Raw genomic sequence first — 20,000 nt, forward strand, 5'->3', positions numbered from 1 at the left:
ACAAATAAATAAATAAATAAATAAATACACGCGGATCAAAACATAACCTTTCGCAGAATGCGAAGGTAATAATAACAACATTTTTACATTTCAAATATTAAGTACACTTTTTAATTGTTTTTCAACTGAAAAAGCATAAATTGCATATTTTAACATTAGTGTACTCATTTGCTTCACCACACGCGCTGTATTGAAGGATTTCACTTGTTTTAATCAAATGTTCCCATGGGTAGTCGATCATATATTTTACGTTTCGCATTGATTGGTAAAGTGGTTTCAGAGAAGATGAATTTTAAAGCTTTTCCTTGGATCCAATATGGCTGCCAGATCACATGACCAATGATGTCATTGTAATCAAACAATATTTCCTACGTGTAGTTGATCACATTTGTAAAGTTTCACATCAATCAGTTAAGCGGTTTCAGAGACATGAGTTTTAAAGGTTTTGCTGTGATACAATATGGCAGCCATACCACATGAATGATGACGTCATTGTTAACAGATAATGTTTCCCATAGGAAGTCCATCATAAATTTTAAGTTTCACATCGATGAGATAAGTGGTTTCAGAGAAGAATTTTTTGTTAAAATGTTTTCTTATGATCCAATATGGCTACCATACCATGTGACTGATGATGTTATTGTTAACAAACTATAGTTCCTTTGGGTAGTTGATCACAAATTGAAAGTTTCGCATTGATCGATAAAGCAATTTGAGAGAAGAAGATTGTTAATGGTTTCCCTGTAATCCAAAATGGTGGCCAAACTAGATCGAAATTCCAGTACTTTTGGGACCTTTAAACCTTACGATGACCTACTTATAGGTGGAGTGGGAGGATGCCATGAACAAACTTGATTTCTACCACACCAAAGATCATTTTAGCCAAGTTTGATCACAATCCTAGAAGCACTTTTGGAGAAGAAGTTGTAATTGTTTACAGACTGACGGACGGACGATGCGCTATCCCATAAGCTTACCTAAACGATGTTCCAGATGAGCTAAAAATGGAACTTTTCATGTTTTTAATGGTGTTATTTTGGTCTTATTTTTGCTGATTGCCTAGCTAGCAGTGTTTTGCTGCTATGTTATGGATACTCATGACTTACTTTTATGTCATAAAATCATTGTGTGTAATGACACATAAGTGGGATGCAGTGAGCATGTAATCAGGAACAGTCGACGCAAACCAATGAACTGCATTCGGACATGATTGAATCAGTTCAAAGTGATCAGGGATTTTTTTAAAATTAGAGACATCAGGTACATCTGGACATGCCCAAAGAAGACTGGTTGTGTGTGACAATGTGATTGGTCCTTGAAACATGAGAGATTGTGTTTGGGTGGAGCAAATAAAAAGAGCTTGGACAAGGAGCTTAAAACAATCTGTCATTCCCAGGGATTGCTCTTACTCTTGCTCTACGATACTGTGTTGGCTGTCAATCTCATTCACCTTTGCTCTTGCAGTCTTCTAAAAATGTATGAGTGCATTCAATCAGTAAGCTATCTTGGGTATTCAGCCTTGCTGTGCAAATTCTGCAAGTGTTCAGCTCACAACATCGCCATTACCTTCACGATTTCTTCCTTCAACCTTCCATTCCCGAATCTTACCTAAATCTTCAAAAATCCATCAAAAAATAATAATTTTCCTTCTGTAACCATGTGTCTCTCTTCCCTCTTCCTGGTAAATTTCATCGATCCATCAGCTTCACTCTGCGTTCACCGTTTCAAATTCACCACACACCTCCACGATTTTACTTCAACCTTCCCTTTTCCGAATGTTACGCAATCCGTATTTAAAATAATAAAGAAATAAATTCACTTTTGACTATACACTTCACTTAGCCACGTGCTTCCCCCATAACCACGTCCTCAGTTTTCACCCTCTGCGTTTACCGATCCAAATTCACCATTCACCTCACAATCTTTTTCTACAACATTTCCATTACCTTATCGATGAAAACACTCAAACAATAATAATAATAAAAACAATCTCTTATAATGCTTCATCTTCCTCTTTCACACGTGTGGTTCTCATTACTGTATCATAATGCACTACTCTTCTATTTCAACAGATTGCTCTCAAATCGACCTTTCCATCATACCTTGCCTAAAAAAATCCAACTGTTACAATGTTTCTTCTCTCCATTCTCTGAATTCGCCTTTATTGCATCCATCAAGAAATGTCTTTAATCGCATATCTGAACTAAAAAAAAAAAATTTAAACCCAGTTTGCTATGAATGCTCGCTTTCCATCAACCATTCTTTTTTTCCAACTTCAGTGCCAACTCACCCCTCTCACCCCTCCCTCTCAAAGCGACCATCACACTCTTCTCTCTCCAAGCCTCCCTCTCACCTTTCTCAAAAACTCCACCCTCACCCTTCTCCCACCATTCCACCCCCATCATTCACCCTTCTCAAAGTTTCCCCCCCCTCTCATCCACAAAGCTGCCTCCTTCCTTTGCCCACTCACCTCCATCTCATAACTGTACCTCCTCAAATCCTCAACTGCCTTATTTCCCCTCTCTTGCCTCCTCTCTCCCCAAGCACCATGGAGCCTTTTCTCCTCCTCATCCGGCCCTCTCCCCCAGCTATTCTGCAATCACCCACACTCCTTCAACAACGCTCCTTACCTCCCCCCCTTCCTCCCTTGTCCTACCCTCCCCCTCCCCATCCCCTGCACCCAAAGCCTCCTCACCTCCCTCTTCATTAACAGTGTGGGCATCAAATATCCGGGGCCTTCGCTCAAATCTTGCAGATCTTTCCATACAGGTTGCCACTGACAAACCAGACATAATCTGCCGAACAGAACCTTACCTCCCTCAAGACGTCTCTGACTCCCAAGTATCTCTCCCTGGTTACTCCCTCCTCCGGTATGACATACCTGACCCTCGTCCTGCTCGAGGAGTTGCTCTCTTCATCAAAGACTCTATTCCTCACTCTCCATGCACTGCCCTCACTCCCCCACACCCCCAGGAACACCTCTGGCTACGGCTTCCCCTCTACTCCCACCTCATGTTTATATGTGTACTGTACCGTCCACCTAACAGTGATGACTCCATCTACACCTCACTATCCGAAAACATGGACCAACTTCTATCTTCTCATCCGAACTCTCTCTTCCTCTTATGTGGTGACTTCAATTGTCATCATGCCAGTTGGCTGAGTGTGGGTACCTCTCTCACCTGTCATGGCACTTCAGCAAAAGACTTCTGCGACTCATTTGGACTGACTCAATCAGTCAATTTCCCGACCCGGATCTCAACCAATGGTACTCCATCTCTTTTGGATCTGATTTTGACAAATTTCCCTTAAAATATCCGCTGCTCTTCTTTCCGCTCCAATCGGTTCTTCTGATCACGTCCTTGTCAAAGTGGACATCTCTCTGGCTGTTATCAGAGAACCACCTCACCGCCGTCGAGTCTGGCATTTCACTCAAGCCGATTGGCAAGGTCTCCAAGCAGCCAGCAAGCTTCTAGACTGGTCTCCTATCTCTACTTTCTCCAACATCAACTCATCCTAGGAATTCTTTCAAAGAAACTTGCTCTCCCTCACACACAGATTTATCCCCTCTCGTCTTCAGTTGTCCTACCCTTCCTCCTGCCCTTGGTTCACTGAAGCTTGTGGCGAGGCAGTTGACCTGAAACAACTTGCCTTTGCCTCATGGAAAGCAAAGCCAACTGAGGGTAATTTCACTTCCTTCCATAAAGCTTGGAAAAAGTGTGTATCTACCCTCAGGAGAGCCAGAAAACAAATTCCTCTCCTGTCGCAGTCAATGTGTGGCCCTAAATGGAGTTCCTTCATTCCCTCTTCCTGTCCAGGCTGGAGTTCCTCAAGGCAGCGTTCTGGGCCCTGTTCTTTTTCTGGTTTTCATCAATGATCTCTCCGACTCTGTAAAATCCTCTTTATCTCTTTGCTGATGAGTCCACCCTCTGCCGGACCATCTGTCATCCCTCAGACCGGCAAGCAGCAACTTCTTCGCTCACTGCAGATCTGGATAAAATCACAAACTGGTCCAACACGTGGAACAATGTCTTTCAATCCAGACAAATCTCACACTCTCACTATGTCTCTCCGAAAGGACCGTTTGGACCTCCCCGCCCCCATCCACTTTCTCAACAATCCTCCGGAAGAAGTCTTTTCTTTCAAGATTCTGGGTCTCATATATGGCATGATCTTTCCTGGGAAAGCCACATTTCCAACCTGGCCTCCAAAGCCAGTCACCGACTTTGAATCCTCCTTCGTGCAAAGTCCTTCCTCAGCCCACCTAAGCTCCTGACCACATACAAAGCTTTCGTCTGCAGCCTGATGGAGTACTGCTCTCCCCTCTGGGCTGGTGCTCCCGCCTCCCACCTTTCTCGGCTTCACGCTGTGGAAACTAAAGCATTTAGGATCATTGGTATATCCCGCGATGAGGCTGAGTCTTTCGGCTTCTCAATCTCTCACCGCAGGCAGGTCGGTGGTCTTTCTGTCTTCTACCGTCTCCTCTCTGGTCTCCCCCCCCCTCCGCTGTGTCTGCGATTTGTCCCCACCATATTTCCGCACAGCGTTCAAGGTCCGCCAACAACCCCCTTCTGGTAAAACTACCAAAATCACGAATCACTGCTCACCTTCACTCTTTCATTCCTCTTTTTCCCTGCCTTTGGAACAAGCTCCTTCACTCTGTTCAATCCCATTCTTCCCTCCAGGCCTTCAAAACAGCTGTTCACCACCACCTTTTATCGTCCCCCATCCAAATCCTCGATCTTTTCTACCCTCGTTAATCCACCCAAACCCACCTCCTTCAAATTCCCTGCTTTCCTTCCTGAAAGTCCCTATGGTGTCGATCTTGTATACCCTGTGTTCCCCGCCCCATCCCTCTCCCTTTTACAGATCTCCGAATGTCTCTGTTCACCACTGCTTTGTCCTTCCCACTCCCACCCCTCTTGTCTCATGCCCCCCCCCCCTGCTGTGCGTTGTGTGTTAGCTCTCATACGATCCCCGACAAGGTGTACAAAAAAAAAAACAGTTTGACTTTTCATTGGATATGAAGCTTGTGTCACATTTGACAGTGTTTATATCATCATGTTTTCAAATGAATTGTTAAAAAATGTTTGTATCCTTCTCACTGATGATCAAAAGTAGATTTTTGGTTTATTTTTCCAAGCTTGCTCGATCTTTTTCATGAAGTCATCCTTGCAGCAAATGAAAATAGAAAGCTAGGGGATAGACAGGTCTGATCGAATGTTCATTCAAGGTCCCCTGACATGCAAAACTTTCTCGTTATTTATATATTAACTTGACCTTCCTCGTGAAGAAATCACCCATGTTTTTTTTTTAATAAAAAATGGGATAATTACACCAATATTTCGATCATTTCTGGTGCTTTTCACAACTTGTTATGCCCCGCCCCTAAAAAAAGTTGACTTCAGCGAATCGCAGCATTGACGTCGCATACAGAAACTCGCACAGAGTGGATTGACTCGAGATCTCTGGAGTCTAGACTCCGTCGTCGTCTCCGATAAATCCGTCGTCTGTCCGACTCGTCCGATAAATCCGTCGTCCTTCCGACTAGTCCGATAAATCCATCGTCCTTCCGACTAGTCTGATAAATCCGTCGTCCATCCGACTAGTCCGATAAATCCGTCGTCCGTCCGACGAGGCCGATAAATCCGTCGTCCGTCCGACGAGGCCGATAAATCCGTCATCCGTCCGACTCGGCCGATAAATCTGACGTGCTGTAGCTTTCTTTTATTATTCTCTTTTCTTCATTGTTTCTCTCTCTCTCTCTCTCTCTCTCTCTCTCTCTCTCTCTCTCTCTCTCTCTCTCTCTCTCTCTCTCTCTCTCTCTCTCTCTCTCTCTCTCTCCCTCTCTCCCTCTCTCCCTCTCTCCTCTCTCTCTCCCTCTCTCCCTCTCTCCCTCTCTCCCTCTCTCCCTCTCTCCCTCTCTCCCTCTCTCCCTCTCTCCCTCTCTCCCTCTCTCCCTCTCTCCCTCTCTCCCTCTCTCCCTCTCTCCCTCTCTCCCTCTCTCCCTCTCTCCCTCTCTCCCTACCCCCCTCTCTCCCTACCCCCTCTCTCTCTCCCCCTCTCTCTCTCTCCCCTCTCTCCCTCTCTCCCTCTCTCCCTCTCTCCCTCTCTCCCTCTCTCCTCTCTCTCCCCCCCCTCTCTCCCCTCTCTCGCCCCCTCTCTCTCCCCCCTCTCTCTCCCCCTCTCTCTCCCCCCCTCTCTCTCTCCCCCTCTCTCTCTTTTGAGTGCAACCTGTGGCTGCTGGTTGCATCATTGGTTGGGACGTGGCTATGCCGCTGATGCAGTGTCCCCCTTACCAGTACACTGGTGCTCATTTTGCCGACCTCGGAAGGATGACAGGCTGAGTCAACCTCCTGGTGTATTTTAATTCAGCGGCCAACGAGGCTTGAACTCAGGACCCAAGGATCCCAAGCCGCCACCCTCACCACGAAGCCAACACCAAGCTTATTGTTTTCTGCTGTACATGACAACAGTAGGAATAAAATTAATAAAAATGCAACAGAACGTCAGATTTATCGGACTACTCGAGACAATTGTGTCACAAGGTGTGTTCTGCACACAAGTTTTCATCGTATCCGGACAGCGAGATTGCTTCATTTTATGCACAGAGAGATACGGCCGATGACATGCGCCGGCCTTGCTTGCGATTTATTCGCCGCGGAGAAGCATGTCTGCTGCGCTGCGCTGCATTGGTCACGTCACCTCACTAAAATATTTCTGATATCGAGCAGTATGCAAGTCAAATTTACATTATTGAATTACGAATAGGATTTAGTCTAACCAGTTGTTTTTGCCAAGTCTTCCTTCGATGTCCTCCCGATCATAATGAATGCCGGGAATTTCATCGCCATTTTCCTCTGCTTGTCCTGCTTCGGGCTCAAACTGGAAAGGCCGTACTTCATTTCTAGCTGCCTGAACTTCACCTCCCGCGACTACATTATCCGACAACTCTCCATGTGATTCAGACCAAAGTCCTTCATTTCTCTCACACTTACTGTCGTTACCAGACAAATGAAAGTCCATGCCATCCATTATTCAAAACCAAATGTTTGATTTTTTTTTAAAGCAGAAATGAACGAAGCGACTGGGTCTACCAATCAAATGTGGAAACACACAGAAAGCCAATAGAATCACGTAGACACCAACCCGAGTAATTTACGTGCAGCCTTTGACATCCTGTACATGACGTCATGTGGGTTACGCCCCTTTCAGGAGAATTTTTAGGGGCGTTCCCGAAGAGGTTTGTTTTTTTTAATTTTACATTTTGCAGAATGAGTATTGTGAAAAAACGTTGTCAGATCTGAAATCACGATGAAAAACTCCTGTAGGACATATATATATATATATATATATATATATATATATATATATATATATATATATATATATATATATATATATATATATATATATATATATATATATATATATATATATATGAAGTTTCAGTACTTTTGCGTGTCAGGGGACCTTTAAGTGTTGGGTCATTGTTGTGTTCGGAGATTTGAACTGAACACGTGACTTCTTGTAAGCTAATGCATGGATTAGGATTCATTTCTTGATTCGGCCTGCTTGTTGCATCACTACCGAGGTGCAGCTGTGCCGTTGATGTGGTCCTCCTATGCATTTGGGCAGGAATTTGTACTTTGTTCAGGGTATTATTGACGAGTTTCCTCCTCTGCGGGAAGGACACTGGGATCTTTAGCGTCCACCAACTAATGCTGTCAGATGGGATGCCCAGTTTAATGTCCATCTGAGGGAAGGCAAGCACATTAATATCAGTGTGACAACTCCTCATTTTCATAAATGCCAAGGTGAGCCAATGAAAAAAGCCAAGAATTCACAAGGTTTCGGAAAAGCGATGATAATAGAAAACCTATACGCCAAGAAAACCAAGAGAAAACCAAGATGCCAAGGTGAACAACGAATAGCCAAGATCTTGTGAATAAAGCCAAGGAGTGGTCACACTCTCTATCGAGTGCAGCCTGTGGCTGCTGGTTGCATCATTGGTTGGGACACGGCTATGCCGCTGATGCAGTGTCCCCCTTACCAGTACACTGGTGCTCATTTTGCCGACCTCGGAAGGATGACAGGCTGAGTCAACCTCCTGGTGTATTTTAATTCAGCGGCCAACGGGGCTTGAACTCAGGACCCTAGGATCCCAAACCGCCACCCTAAGGCCGAAGTCACATTTGACACGGCGGCCGTAGGGTCTACAAAATCTATGGCCACGAGCAATTATAGGGCGGCCGCAGTATTTCCATGGTCACACAATGTAGCAGTCACATATGTTTTTATTTTTCCGGTAGCCGCACGGGGTATTTAGAAATTGTGGAGACTGAAAATGTGGGGGTGCTGTACGTTCTTTGATTTGATGTCACACGGTGACCTTAGGGAGTCCCTGCGGCGGACATAGAATTTTCAAGGCAGACGCAAGGTCGCCTCAAGGTGCCCGCAGGGGGGCCCTAAGGCGAACGTGCGGCCAAACGGACGGTAATGAGTGGGTATATATACCAGTTCTTTTTTACTGAAATAAAAATATAACAGTTCTGAATATACCAGTATATATAACTGAATATACTATAACTATAATATATATAACTGAATATACCAGTACGGAGTACTATAGGCAAACACCGATACTCCGATCTCTTGCGGTAGCGCATGGTGGACGCACGGTCGACGCAGACTGCCACGGTAGTCACACAGACCGCAAGGCCACCGTACGGTGAACACATGGACGCCTTAGGACTACCCTACGGCGACCGTGGAAATAGTGCCGACGCCGTAATTTTTTGGGGGTTGGCAAAATTCATTTTTCTTTGATAAGAGCCTACAGCAGCCGCACAATTAACGCAAGCCCACCGTACGCCCTACGTATGGTCGACGTGGAACACATCTACGTCACAGCTTGGCTTGTCGAATTGCTACGGCCAACGTAGAAATGAAAAAAAGTTATAACTCCGTGCTATAATTCCATGGCGACCGCTACGGCCTGTAAAAGATAGCCATACGGCGTAGGGCCACCCTGAGGACACTTCAGAAACTCTGCGGCCGCTGCACGTTTCTGTCAATTCGGGGGGGGGGGGTACGGCCGCCGTATCCTAGCCGTAGAGCAAATGTGGCTTAGGCCTAACTACAAAGCCAACACCAGGCTAGTGGTCACACTGATTAATATTGTTACGTTGCCGGTGGTCGACCGCGAGCCGACCACTCTGACGGAGCCGCAAGTCGAGTCGGCCCGACTGATCGCCCGGAATATAGATCGCCGCCCGGATAAGTCCTAGTCGACGGGTCCTTGTGCAAGAACCGAAATATGCCAATGGGCAGACCACGTGGAATAGGGTCGATTGCCAATCTTCAATTTACCTAAATACCCACGTGATCCAACTAGGGGGGATTCCACCCTCGACGGAACTCATACAGAACAAGCCGCTGAGGCGAGCCTGTCCCGTGCGCGATTCCGAGCAGCTTAATCGCCGAGAACCGTCGGTCCAAATGTCCCCCTTTTATGGCAAACCAACGGCTTTCTAACTCCCAACACACGAAATGCTCAGTCAATGAAATAATCGACGCGATGAGCTGAAAACATTTAACAATTGGGGTATTTATTAATAATAATTGGGAACTAGGGAAGCACGTAAGAGCAGAACTATACCGACTATGCGAAATGCAATGCAAACATTTACAGCACACAAAGCACTTAACAATTTCCTACTTATTAGATGGGCCCACGGACACACGTACGCACACACACACACACACACACAGCCAATAAATGGTGGCTGAGGCCTTTAATAACGGACTCCAGCTCGGAGGACAGGTGAGCTGAAACCCAGGACCTATCTCGAACCTCTCCACTTCGTGTGGTCTTCAAGTTGTTCGGACCCGGGCTCCAGCAAGAGCGAGCTGGACCCAATCGCCGTGAGCCGTGATCCTTCCCGAGCTCCAGCGAATCCTCCCGCGCTTCTCAACACGTGCTGGCGAGAGGAGGCGCCGATCCTTCCCGTCGATGCGCCGCTTCCCCGAGGAACCACCTCCAAGATGAGGCCGATGAGTCGCACCAAGCCGGGAACCAAAACGGAGTACAAAGAGCTCCACGAAACAAGAAGAAGAAGAAGCCACCACTCGCAGCTCGAGCCGAGCGACCAGCTCAACTCTCTCCCAAACAAAGCAGCTCGAAGCAAAAAGCTCTTTCGAGCCAAGCAGGACCCGAAGGCCTGCTGAACAACTACTCAACAGAAGCAAAAAGCTTCCGAAAGCCTCAACCCTAACCCAAGCCAAACAGGACCCGACGGCCTGCTGAACGACCACACCCCCGAACAAAGAAAGGATCTCCTCTTTATCCTTCTCCGCCCCCTCCCCCGCGCCCGGCGTGACTCATGCCCTCATCATCCATCCCCCGCTCAACCACGGGTGGGAGGGAGTTGTTGACGTCATGAATCACGGGACGGGAGGGCTCTTCTTCCTCTTCGCAGAAGAGGGGGTGGGGCGTCTCCATTGTGTTATGATCGCTTCCTAACTATTAAATTGAATCGCGCAGCGCACTAATCGATTTCTAAACATTTAAACAATGGAAGGTGAGCTATCTAGGGAACAAGCACTTATCGACATAGCTGACTAAAGGAACCTGTATGTTGTGTGCAATCAAATTCCAAATTTGAAACAATATGTATCACCCTGCATCTGAAACACCAGGATCACAGTTTATTGCTGGGTCGACATTCAAACACCGGTGAGACAGCTTTAGAAGTGAATGTACTTACCAACAGGCCATCCTGTCAACTTGATGTGAGAGTAAAATTGTACAACAATGTATTCTCACGATCGATTTACTTGACAGTATACTTGCTAAATCGTCTCTTTGTCATTTATTAAGCATGGTTTAAAGGTTTTAACTTGTGTTCTGTAAATGCAATGATTGATTTTTTTTTGGTTTTCCTTTTTTATGCCTCCGCAGCCGAAGGCTCGAGGCATTGTTTTCGGGTTGTCCTTCTGGTTGTGCGTCTGTCCCGCTATTATATGTTTTTGTTACCATAATTACTTGTGAACCACTGCTGGGATTTCAACCAAACTTGGCACAAGCATGGACGGTAATGCAATGTGTTTATGTTCAGCAGGTCAAATGCCATGTGCCATTTGAAATTCATTTTGCAGACCATAACTCGAGTTAGAATAGAAGCATCTGATGTCTCTCTTCTACCTCTTTTCTCTCTCATGCTCTCTCTCTCTCAGGTTTAATTTAATTTTTCATGTGACTTTTAATTGAGATCAAGTGTAACAGTGTGTTTACATCTAATATCATTCATTATCCATAAAAAATTGGTGACTTTCTGCTTATTTGCAGAGGCTTTGTTAATTTATTTTCTCACTTTGCCAATCTCATCAATTCTCTTTTCTCACCCCTAACATGGAAGGTTTGTGACGGTGTACGCTGGCAGCTGCCATACCTTTAAGGTACAGAGACTGAGTGAGAGTTCAACATACACATTTCGTGTGCGTGCTGCCAATGAAGCTGGTGATGGACCTTTCTCTGAGCCCTCCTTCTTCACCACAACACGCTCTTCCCCACCACCCGTCAAAGGTGCAACCAATTATGCATTCAGCCGTGCAGTCTGTACAGTTGCTCCTGTTAATTTTTTCTCACCTCAAATCACAGCCCTACATTACTATGATTAAGGGGGTTGTAGGTCACACCCTTCTTGACACATTAGGAATAATTACCAGTTGAAATCAGTTTTTAAGACACTTTGGTATTTTTTTTGTGGGGGAGGGAGGGGGGTTTACATTTTCCAAAGGATTACTTAAAAAGTATCAAAAAGTATCACAATTCTCTCCCTTAGATCACATTGTCCATTTTCACAGTTTCTTTTATTATCCCCCATAAATTAATTACTTTCCATAATTAACAAATTACACAATATATAATATAGTGGTGTGTGGACCATTACCACATCTTTAACCCCATTTGAATGATGTTTCAGCATTAGAAATAGCCCGTTTCCCTTCAGCCCTCGCCACGTGGTGAGCTCCTAGATTAACATGGGGCGGAGTACTTGATCATGTGCCAAGGCCATGAAAGCGCTCCAAACACGCAATATGGGCCACAATTGAGGGGAGCATCAAGGCTACGCACTCGGCGTTGAACGGGGTTTTGCAGCATTGAACGGGGGTTCGCACATGCTCGCACCCCAAGTTATATGCTCGAACGTCCCGATCCGAGTATCTACTATGGTGCGACGGCCTCCCCCGTCTCCTGCCAGTCCAGGGGACAGTGGTGAATGTTGGTTGTGACGGTGGTTGAGCATTGGCAGTGGTGGTGTGGCATAGTGGTTGTGGTGTGGTGATTCCTGTTAGAGGTGGTTGGCCCTTCGTTGTGGCTGTTAATGGCAAAGGTAAGCTAGCTTGGGTTGTGGTCCGATTTTGCGGTGATTTTTATAAAGGCATTGTGGTGGTGTATGAAATGCTGCAACGTTGGGGTTTGAGTCTGGTGAAGTCTGAGGTGGAACGCCTGTTGGATAATGGGGCACGATTTGAATGGGAACTGGTGCACATATGCAAATGACTTGCCCCTGTTGCTGTGGTCTTTGGTGTACATGCATGCGTGAAGAAAGATCATGTACAGCAAAGTAAAATATTGTGAAGAATAAAAGATGGGTAAGGAATGGAAAGAAAAATACTACCTTAAGCACACGCAATGCCTATTGTCCCATAAACCCACTACACATAAGGGAAGGGCTTTCGAAAATGAATATAAATTAAATGACCATCTCAGGAACTGCTATATGTTGTGTGTCATTCTCTTGGAGGAGTGCCAGTTTTGCAGAACCACAACTACTCTTTAATTTTTTTTTATTTTAAATGACCTTTCTGCAATATAAATATGTGATATAAGACTTCAAATACTACAACATTCACTTGTAAACACCAAATAAAAGCTGCAATACTCCCTCCCTCCTCCTGATCAGGTTCATTGTGATGTCTGCTCAAAGGACAATTCTCAAAACATAACATATAATGAACATTTTCAATCACAAGCACAAACAAAACTCAGCAGAACTACCACCCTGCAAATTTATCTACTGCTCATCTTGCTCAAAGCACTTTTTTTTTAGAAGCAATGACAAAATACATTAAAATTAAAATTAATAATAACATGCTCAACAAGACGACCGTATGCTCCATTGTATAAACCGCGGCCATGTTTATCACCCTCAAAAAAAAAAAAAAAACTTTTCTGGTTTATTTACCGCACCCGTGTTTTTCACCCTCAAAATAAATTAATATACTGATCATTTTATTTTCTGATCTAGCTCTAAATACATTTGTACATTAACTTTGTATGGAACAAAGTGACGGAAGTATCAACATGCTTACTTCCGTGTCCGCTTAATTTCATCCAACAGTCTTATTCTCATTTTCAAGAAGTTGAAGAGAGAGGAGAGGATACGAAGAAGTTCCTCACCTTGTGTTAATGCCATTGGTTTTTAGGTTTTCAGCATTACCTCAGCTTATTGAATAGTGTTATTTTCTAATCTCTTTGTAAACTCTTGGGGGACATATTTTCCTCTGTAGAATTCAAATTTATTATATTCAACTCCAACAGATGATTTTATATAATAGAAATGACATGGGATATGTTTTTTGGTAACACATATATATATATATATATATATATATATATATATATATATATATATATATATATATATATATATATATATATGTATCCCTGTGTCATAAGAGGCGACCAGGGTTGCGTCAGGAAGGGCATCCGGCGTAAAACATGTGCCAAATCACTATGCGGATCATACGGATGATCCGCTGTGGCGACCCCTAACAGGAGCAGCCGAAAGAAGAAGAAGAAGAAGATATATATGTATATATGAAAATATATATATATATATATATATATATATATGTATATATATATATATATGTATCTATGTATATATATATACATATATATACATATATACATATATATATATATACATATATATATACATATATATATATATATATTTTCATATATACATATATATATACATATATATATATATATATATATATATATATATGTTACCCCCCCCCACCCAGAAACTGTTGATTGTGAGGGTATTTAATCCCATACCACATCTGCCATCTCATATGTGTTATGATGGCTTAAAAACATTAAATTTCCTGCTGTTTGACACTGATTCACGTACATTGTACAATTTCTGTGTGAACTCCCTGACCTTTTTGGGTGTTGGTGTCGTCAAACTGATGACAACTGGTCACATTATAAGAAATCAAATATTACACATCACAGGATAGGGAATTGAATTCTAAACATTTTGAATCTACTTACATGCAAATTGTATAAGAATTGACTGCGTTATGATAATAAAGGTCATTGACCCCCCTGACCTTTGACCCAAACCGCTAACAAAGGTAATGATGTCATTGTGTCATATCATATATCACAAGATTGGGCATTGCATTCACAACATTTTGGCATTGGTTGCATGCAAATTGGATAAAAATCGACCGCACTATGGTAAAATGACGATTTTGACCTTTTCATGACCTCGACCTTGACCTTTGTACTCTTAATTTTGTAATTGGTATTAGAGTGTGGGGAACAGAACAGTCAACATTTTGAGATAAACTGATAATAAACTGATGATAAACTGATGATAAACTGACACAGAACAGATGAGATAAACTATTGAACTGGGCGATGATGAGATAAACTATTGAACTGGGTGAGGATGAGATAAACTATTGAACTGGGTGATGATGAGACAAACTCTTGAACTGGGCGATGATGAGATAAACTATTGAACTGGGTGATGATGAGATAAACTCTTGAACTGGGCGATGGTGTTGGTTTCATGCAAATCGGATAAGAATTGACCGTGTTATGACTAAAACCGCACATTTTGCAATGTCGTGACCCCCCTGACCTTTGACTCCCAAACGCTAATAAGGGTTATTACGTCATTGTGTCATGTCACAAGATGGGGCATTGAATTCTGAACATTTTGGCATTAGTTGCATGCAAATTGGATACAAATTGACCGCGCTATGGTAAAAAGACGATTTTGACCTTTTCATGACCTTGGCCTTTGACCCGATCGCTCCCAAAATCTAATCAAATGGTCCTCGGATAATAACCAATCATCCCACCAAATTTGCTGTGATTCAGTTCAATACTTTTGGAGTTATGCGAATAACAAACAAACAAACACACATATTCACAAATAAATAAATACACAGCGATCAAAACATAACCTTCACAACAAAGTTTGCGAAGGTAATGAGAGGAAAGCAGAAGCAAGCAATTTATATCAGAACAGAACCTCATTTTATTGCTTAATTTAAAGATTTCTTACGTTGTAATATTTATGAAAAATTCTAGAGAATTTAAGGAGATGTAGAAGATAAAATAAAAGAATGGATTTAATATTGATTAAATCATTTTCTGGACTTAAAATATCTAAAAATCAGTCCCTCTCAAAAGCTTCTTCCTATATTGACTTACCAAGAGTAAACTTTAAAAAGCAGTTGTAAATGGTCAAAATAAAGATAATAAGTGTTTCATCTGGTCTGTTCTTGCTCACCTACATCATCCTCATTGGAACCCTGAAAGAGTATAAAATTATGAAGAAAATGAGAAAACTTTGAATGTTAAAAGGATTATAATATCCAGCAAAGTTGGAGGATGTCCCCAAATTTGAGATGATGAACAATCTATCTATAAATGTAGATGGACTAATGGATACAAAGTTAAGCTTTGTATGCAAGTAAAATTTTACATGGTAAAATAAAATAACAAAGAAAATGAGAGGAAAGAAGAAGCAAGCAATTTATATACGAACAGAACCTCATTTTATTGCTTCATTTAAAGATTTTTTACATTGTAATATTTATGAAAAATTCTAGAGAATTTAAGGAGATGTAGAAGATATTTGAGATGATGAACAATCTATCTATAAATGTAAATGGACTAATGGATACAAACTAAGTTCAAGTGTTAAAAATTACAAAAATTATGAAAGACACATTGACCTTCTTTATTTTAGCATTCATATGTAAAGGCTTCATCATCTTTCACACCAACTATAAATTAGCACAACATTCAAGATATTTCCCAAACCACAAATGAACAGTCATCGATATGCCAAAGAAGGCTCTTTAGTGCAATTCAAAGACATACATACATACAAATATATATATATATATATATATATATATATATATATATATATATATATACACACACACACACACACACACACACACACACACACACACACACACACACACACACACACACACACACACACACACACACACACACACACACACACACACACACACACACACATACACACACCAGAAAACATCCATTCTTGACATATGCTGATTTTGAAAGTTTTCTCAAAAAGATAGACACTCTTTCTGCAAATGCAAATCGATTTTACCAAAAACATATTCCATGTCATTTCTATTATATAAAATCATCTGTTGGAGTTGAATATAATAAATTTGAATTATACAGAGGAAAATATGTCCCCCAAGACTTTACAAAGAGATTAGAAAATAGCACTATTCAATAAGCTGAGGTAATGATGAAAACCTAAAAACCAATGGCATTAACACAAGGTGAGGAAGTAGAGTTTAAGAAATCTAACATTTGTCAATATGGAATTGAGGAAGAACTAAAAGTTAGACACCATTGTCTCTTCATAGATAAATATACAGGAGCTACTCATCAAAGTTGTAATCTCAATTTTTAAACTTCCTTCTTTCATTCCAGTCTTTCCACACAACAATGCCAACTATGATACTCACTTATTCCTAAAAGAATGAAGCAAAACACCTGGATACATATCAGCTATTCCTACCAGACCAGGAATACATATCATTTACAAAATCAATCCCATCTCACAAAACAAATCTGAGATTTCTTGAAAAATACAAATTTATGGATAAGTCTTCTATCTACAATAGCATCAAGTCTCACATAATTTACAAATCTCTAAACCATTTATTCAGAACCAGATGAAATTGATCTCTGATCATAAACGATATGGATGCTTTTGAAATATTTAATGAAACAAAATTACCATCAAAATAAAATTTTTATAATGAGTCGAGTAAAACTCATAAATCAGATGAGGACTATCAATACGTGCAAAATATCTGGGAATTCAATGCTGGTGAATATTTCTATTTATCAGTATCTCTCAAAACAGATGTTTTACTATTAGCTGATGTATTTGAAGCATTCAGAGAAGTTGGTCATCATAAATATTATTGTGGATTAGAACCAGTCCATTATTATATGTACAGCTCGTGGTTACCTTGAGTGCTCTGTTAAATATGACAAAACAACGATTTGAATTAATTACCGACATAGATATGCTTTTAACGATAAAGCGAAAAGAAGTGGAATATCGCATGTCCGATCGAACAGATATCTGAAAGCAAACAATAAATATCTTCCAGATTATGATGCTTTGACATATAGTTATTATTAAATGTATTTCGATGTGAACAATAATACGAGGTCCGTCTTAAAAGTAACGGGACTGAGCCTGCTGTGTGCTCCACTTACACAACTTAAATGAACGGGTTGTGTCACCGTCTTTCGCAACATTCCAGAAATATATATATATATATATATATATATATATATATATATATATATATATATATATATATATATATATATATATATATATGATTGGTGATGGTTGACTGTGCTCATTGTGTGATTTTTTACAGGTCATGCTTTACATGTCTAGTCTGAGTCGTCGTGCTACGAGTCGTGAGCAGAGAGCCAATCTGAAGTTTCTTACCAAGCTTGGCAAAACACCTTCCGAATCCTTCGCAATGCTGCAGCAAGTCTACGGGGAAGAAACGATGTCACGTATACGTGCATTTGAATGGCAGAAGAGGTTCAAAGAGGGACAGGAGGAGGTTGAAAACGATCCACGGTCTGGAAGACCTTGAACGAGCAGAACGGCAGACAACATCGAGCGTGTGAAGCAGATGGTGTGTGCAGATCGTCAACTCATGGTGCAGATGATTGCTGAGGAACTTTCCATCATCAAGGACACTGTCTGAAGCATCATCACTGAAAATCTCAAAATGCGCAAGGTGTGCGCAAAGATGGTCCCCAAGCTGTTGTCCATGGACCAGAAACAGCAAAGAGTCACTGTCTGTCAAGACATTATCGAGGCCTCGAGGACGATCCAGACCTGCTCGGGAGAGTCATTACTGGCGAGGAATCGTGGATATTTGAATACGATCCTGTGACCAAACGGCAGAGTCTTCAGTGGAAAAGTCCGGCATCACCAAGACCAAAGGAAGTTTGGATGTCAAAGTCGAAGGTCAAGGTGATGCTTATTGCGTTTTTTGACATCAAGAGCATCGTCCACTTCGAGATTCTACCACAGGGTCAAACAGTGAATCAATACGTGTACAAGGAGATCCTCCGGCACCTCATGAGATCGGTCCAGGACAAGAGGAGGGATCTGTGTGAGAACAACGCCTGGGTGCTCCACCATGACAATGCCCCTGCTCACAGTGTCCTGAGCATCCGATAGTTTCTGGCAGAGAGGAAGGTGCCAACTCTAGAGCAAGCCCCGTATTCGCCAGACTTTTTTTCCTATTCCCCAAACTCAAAGAGGTGATCAAGGGTACCCGATTTCCTGATGTGGAGGCCATCAAAAGGGCCATGACGACGGAGCTCCGGAGGATTCCAGAAGAAGCCTAACGGGGGTGCATCGAAGCGTGGAAGAAGAGGATGGACAAGTGTGTGAGACTGGAGGGAAACTATTTTGAAGGGGACAAGCTGTGATTTCAATATAATTTTTGGAATAAAATTTCTGTGAAGTCAGTCCCGTTACTTTTTATACGGACCTCGTATGAATGTGCCGTGTCTCAGTCTTTACCGTATTGAGGGTTCAAATTGGTTAAAAAAAAGAATAACTATGAAAAAGTCTTGAAAGAAGTTTTAACATCTACCCAGAAATAATTAGACCATGTCGAGGTGGCATTAACTTTGAAGGACATTTAAAATATCTACAACTCCATAAAGGCCCGGTCACACCTTGACGTTTTAGCCAGCGATGGCAACGTATTAAAATGTATCTAAAACGCTGGCTTACGTTGAACTTTTGATGTTTTTTTTTAAAGATTCGGACGTATTCATAGCGACTTGGTCTTATGTATAACGCATTGGTAACGGACACAGAACGATTCGTTGTGTTATAGATAACTTATACCAACGAATGCTGAACCTGTTGTCGGCCTACACAACCGATGCCCAACAATAGTCTAACTTAGGCATAGCGCGTTGCACGCATCGCCGACGATGTCGTGACGTAGCCTATTAAAAGGCTGACGCACAACGATTCGAATCATAACTGCCGTAGAAATGGAAGTGACAACATCACGGTCACACCTTGGCGATCTTGCCAGCGTATGCCGACCTAAGAAAAATGTGTCTAAAACGTTGGGGCACGTCAAATACGGTATGAGTAAGTTTGGTATACGTGAGTAGAACGCCAAAGTACGCTATCATACGTCGTAGTAAGTAGAGTACGTCAAGAAATTTTAAACATGTTCAAAATTTTTGGATGTACTCGGCGTATGACACACGTTCCGCATGCGATAGGGATAAGTTTTACACACGATATGTGGACGCTTACACACGTCCACAAACGCTACTTATAAGCTACTCATAAGTCGAAACACATCGCGGTAATGTCTTTTTTACTCGAAACTTATTTCTAACTTATGTTTGACGTGCTTTGAACCAATTCTTTACGTAGTCCCAACACACATCGACGTATGTAGACGTATTCCAATGACGTCTTCCGGTCGACAAAAAAAAAAATAAATGAACGTGTTTCTAGCTTACAACTGCCATATAAAGACGTGTTCCCAGCGGTTTTGGAAATTGGTATATAAAAATGCTGCTCATAAAAGGGGAACCC

The 20,000-nt window shown here is 42.1% G+C and overlaps 1 protein-coding gene across 5 annotated transcripts in view; it reads left to right on the forward strand.

Moving 5' to 3' along the window:
• FNDC3A (fibronectin type III domain containing 3A) overlaps window positions 1-20,000 on the forward strand; it is a 397,009-nt gene that overhangs the window by 349,636 nt on the left and 27,373 nt on the right. For all 5 annotated transcript variants that reach the window (XM_085889158.1, XM_085889163.1, XM_085889159.1 and 2 more), the window contains one exon: window positions 11,421-11,587. In XM_085889158.1, coding sequence (XP_085745284.1) covers window positions 11,421-11,587 — 167 coding nt within the window. The remainder of the gene's footprint in view (window positions 1-11,420; window positions 11,588-20,000) is intronic.

The sequence above is a fragment of the Eptatretus burgeri genome, chromosome 7 (assembly GCF_056783735.1).
Source record: "Eptatretus burgeri isolate ZD-2024b chromosome 7, Ebu_testis_v1, whole genome shotgun sequence".
Lineage (NCBI taxonomy): Eukaryota > Metazoa > Chordata > Myxini > Myxiniformes > Myxinidae > Eptatretus > Eptatretus burgeri.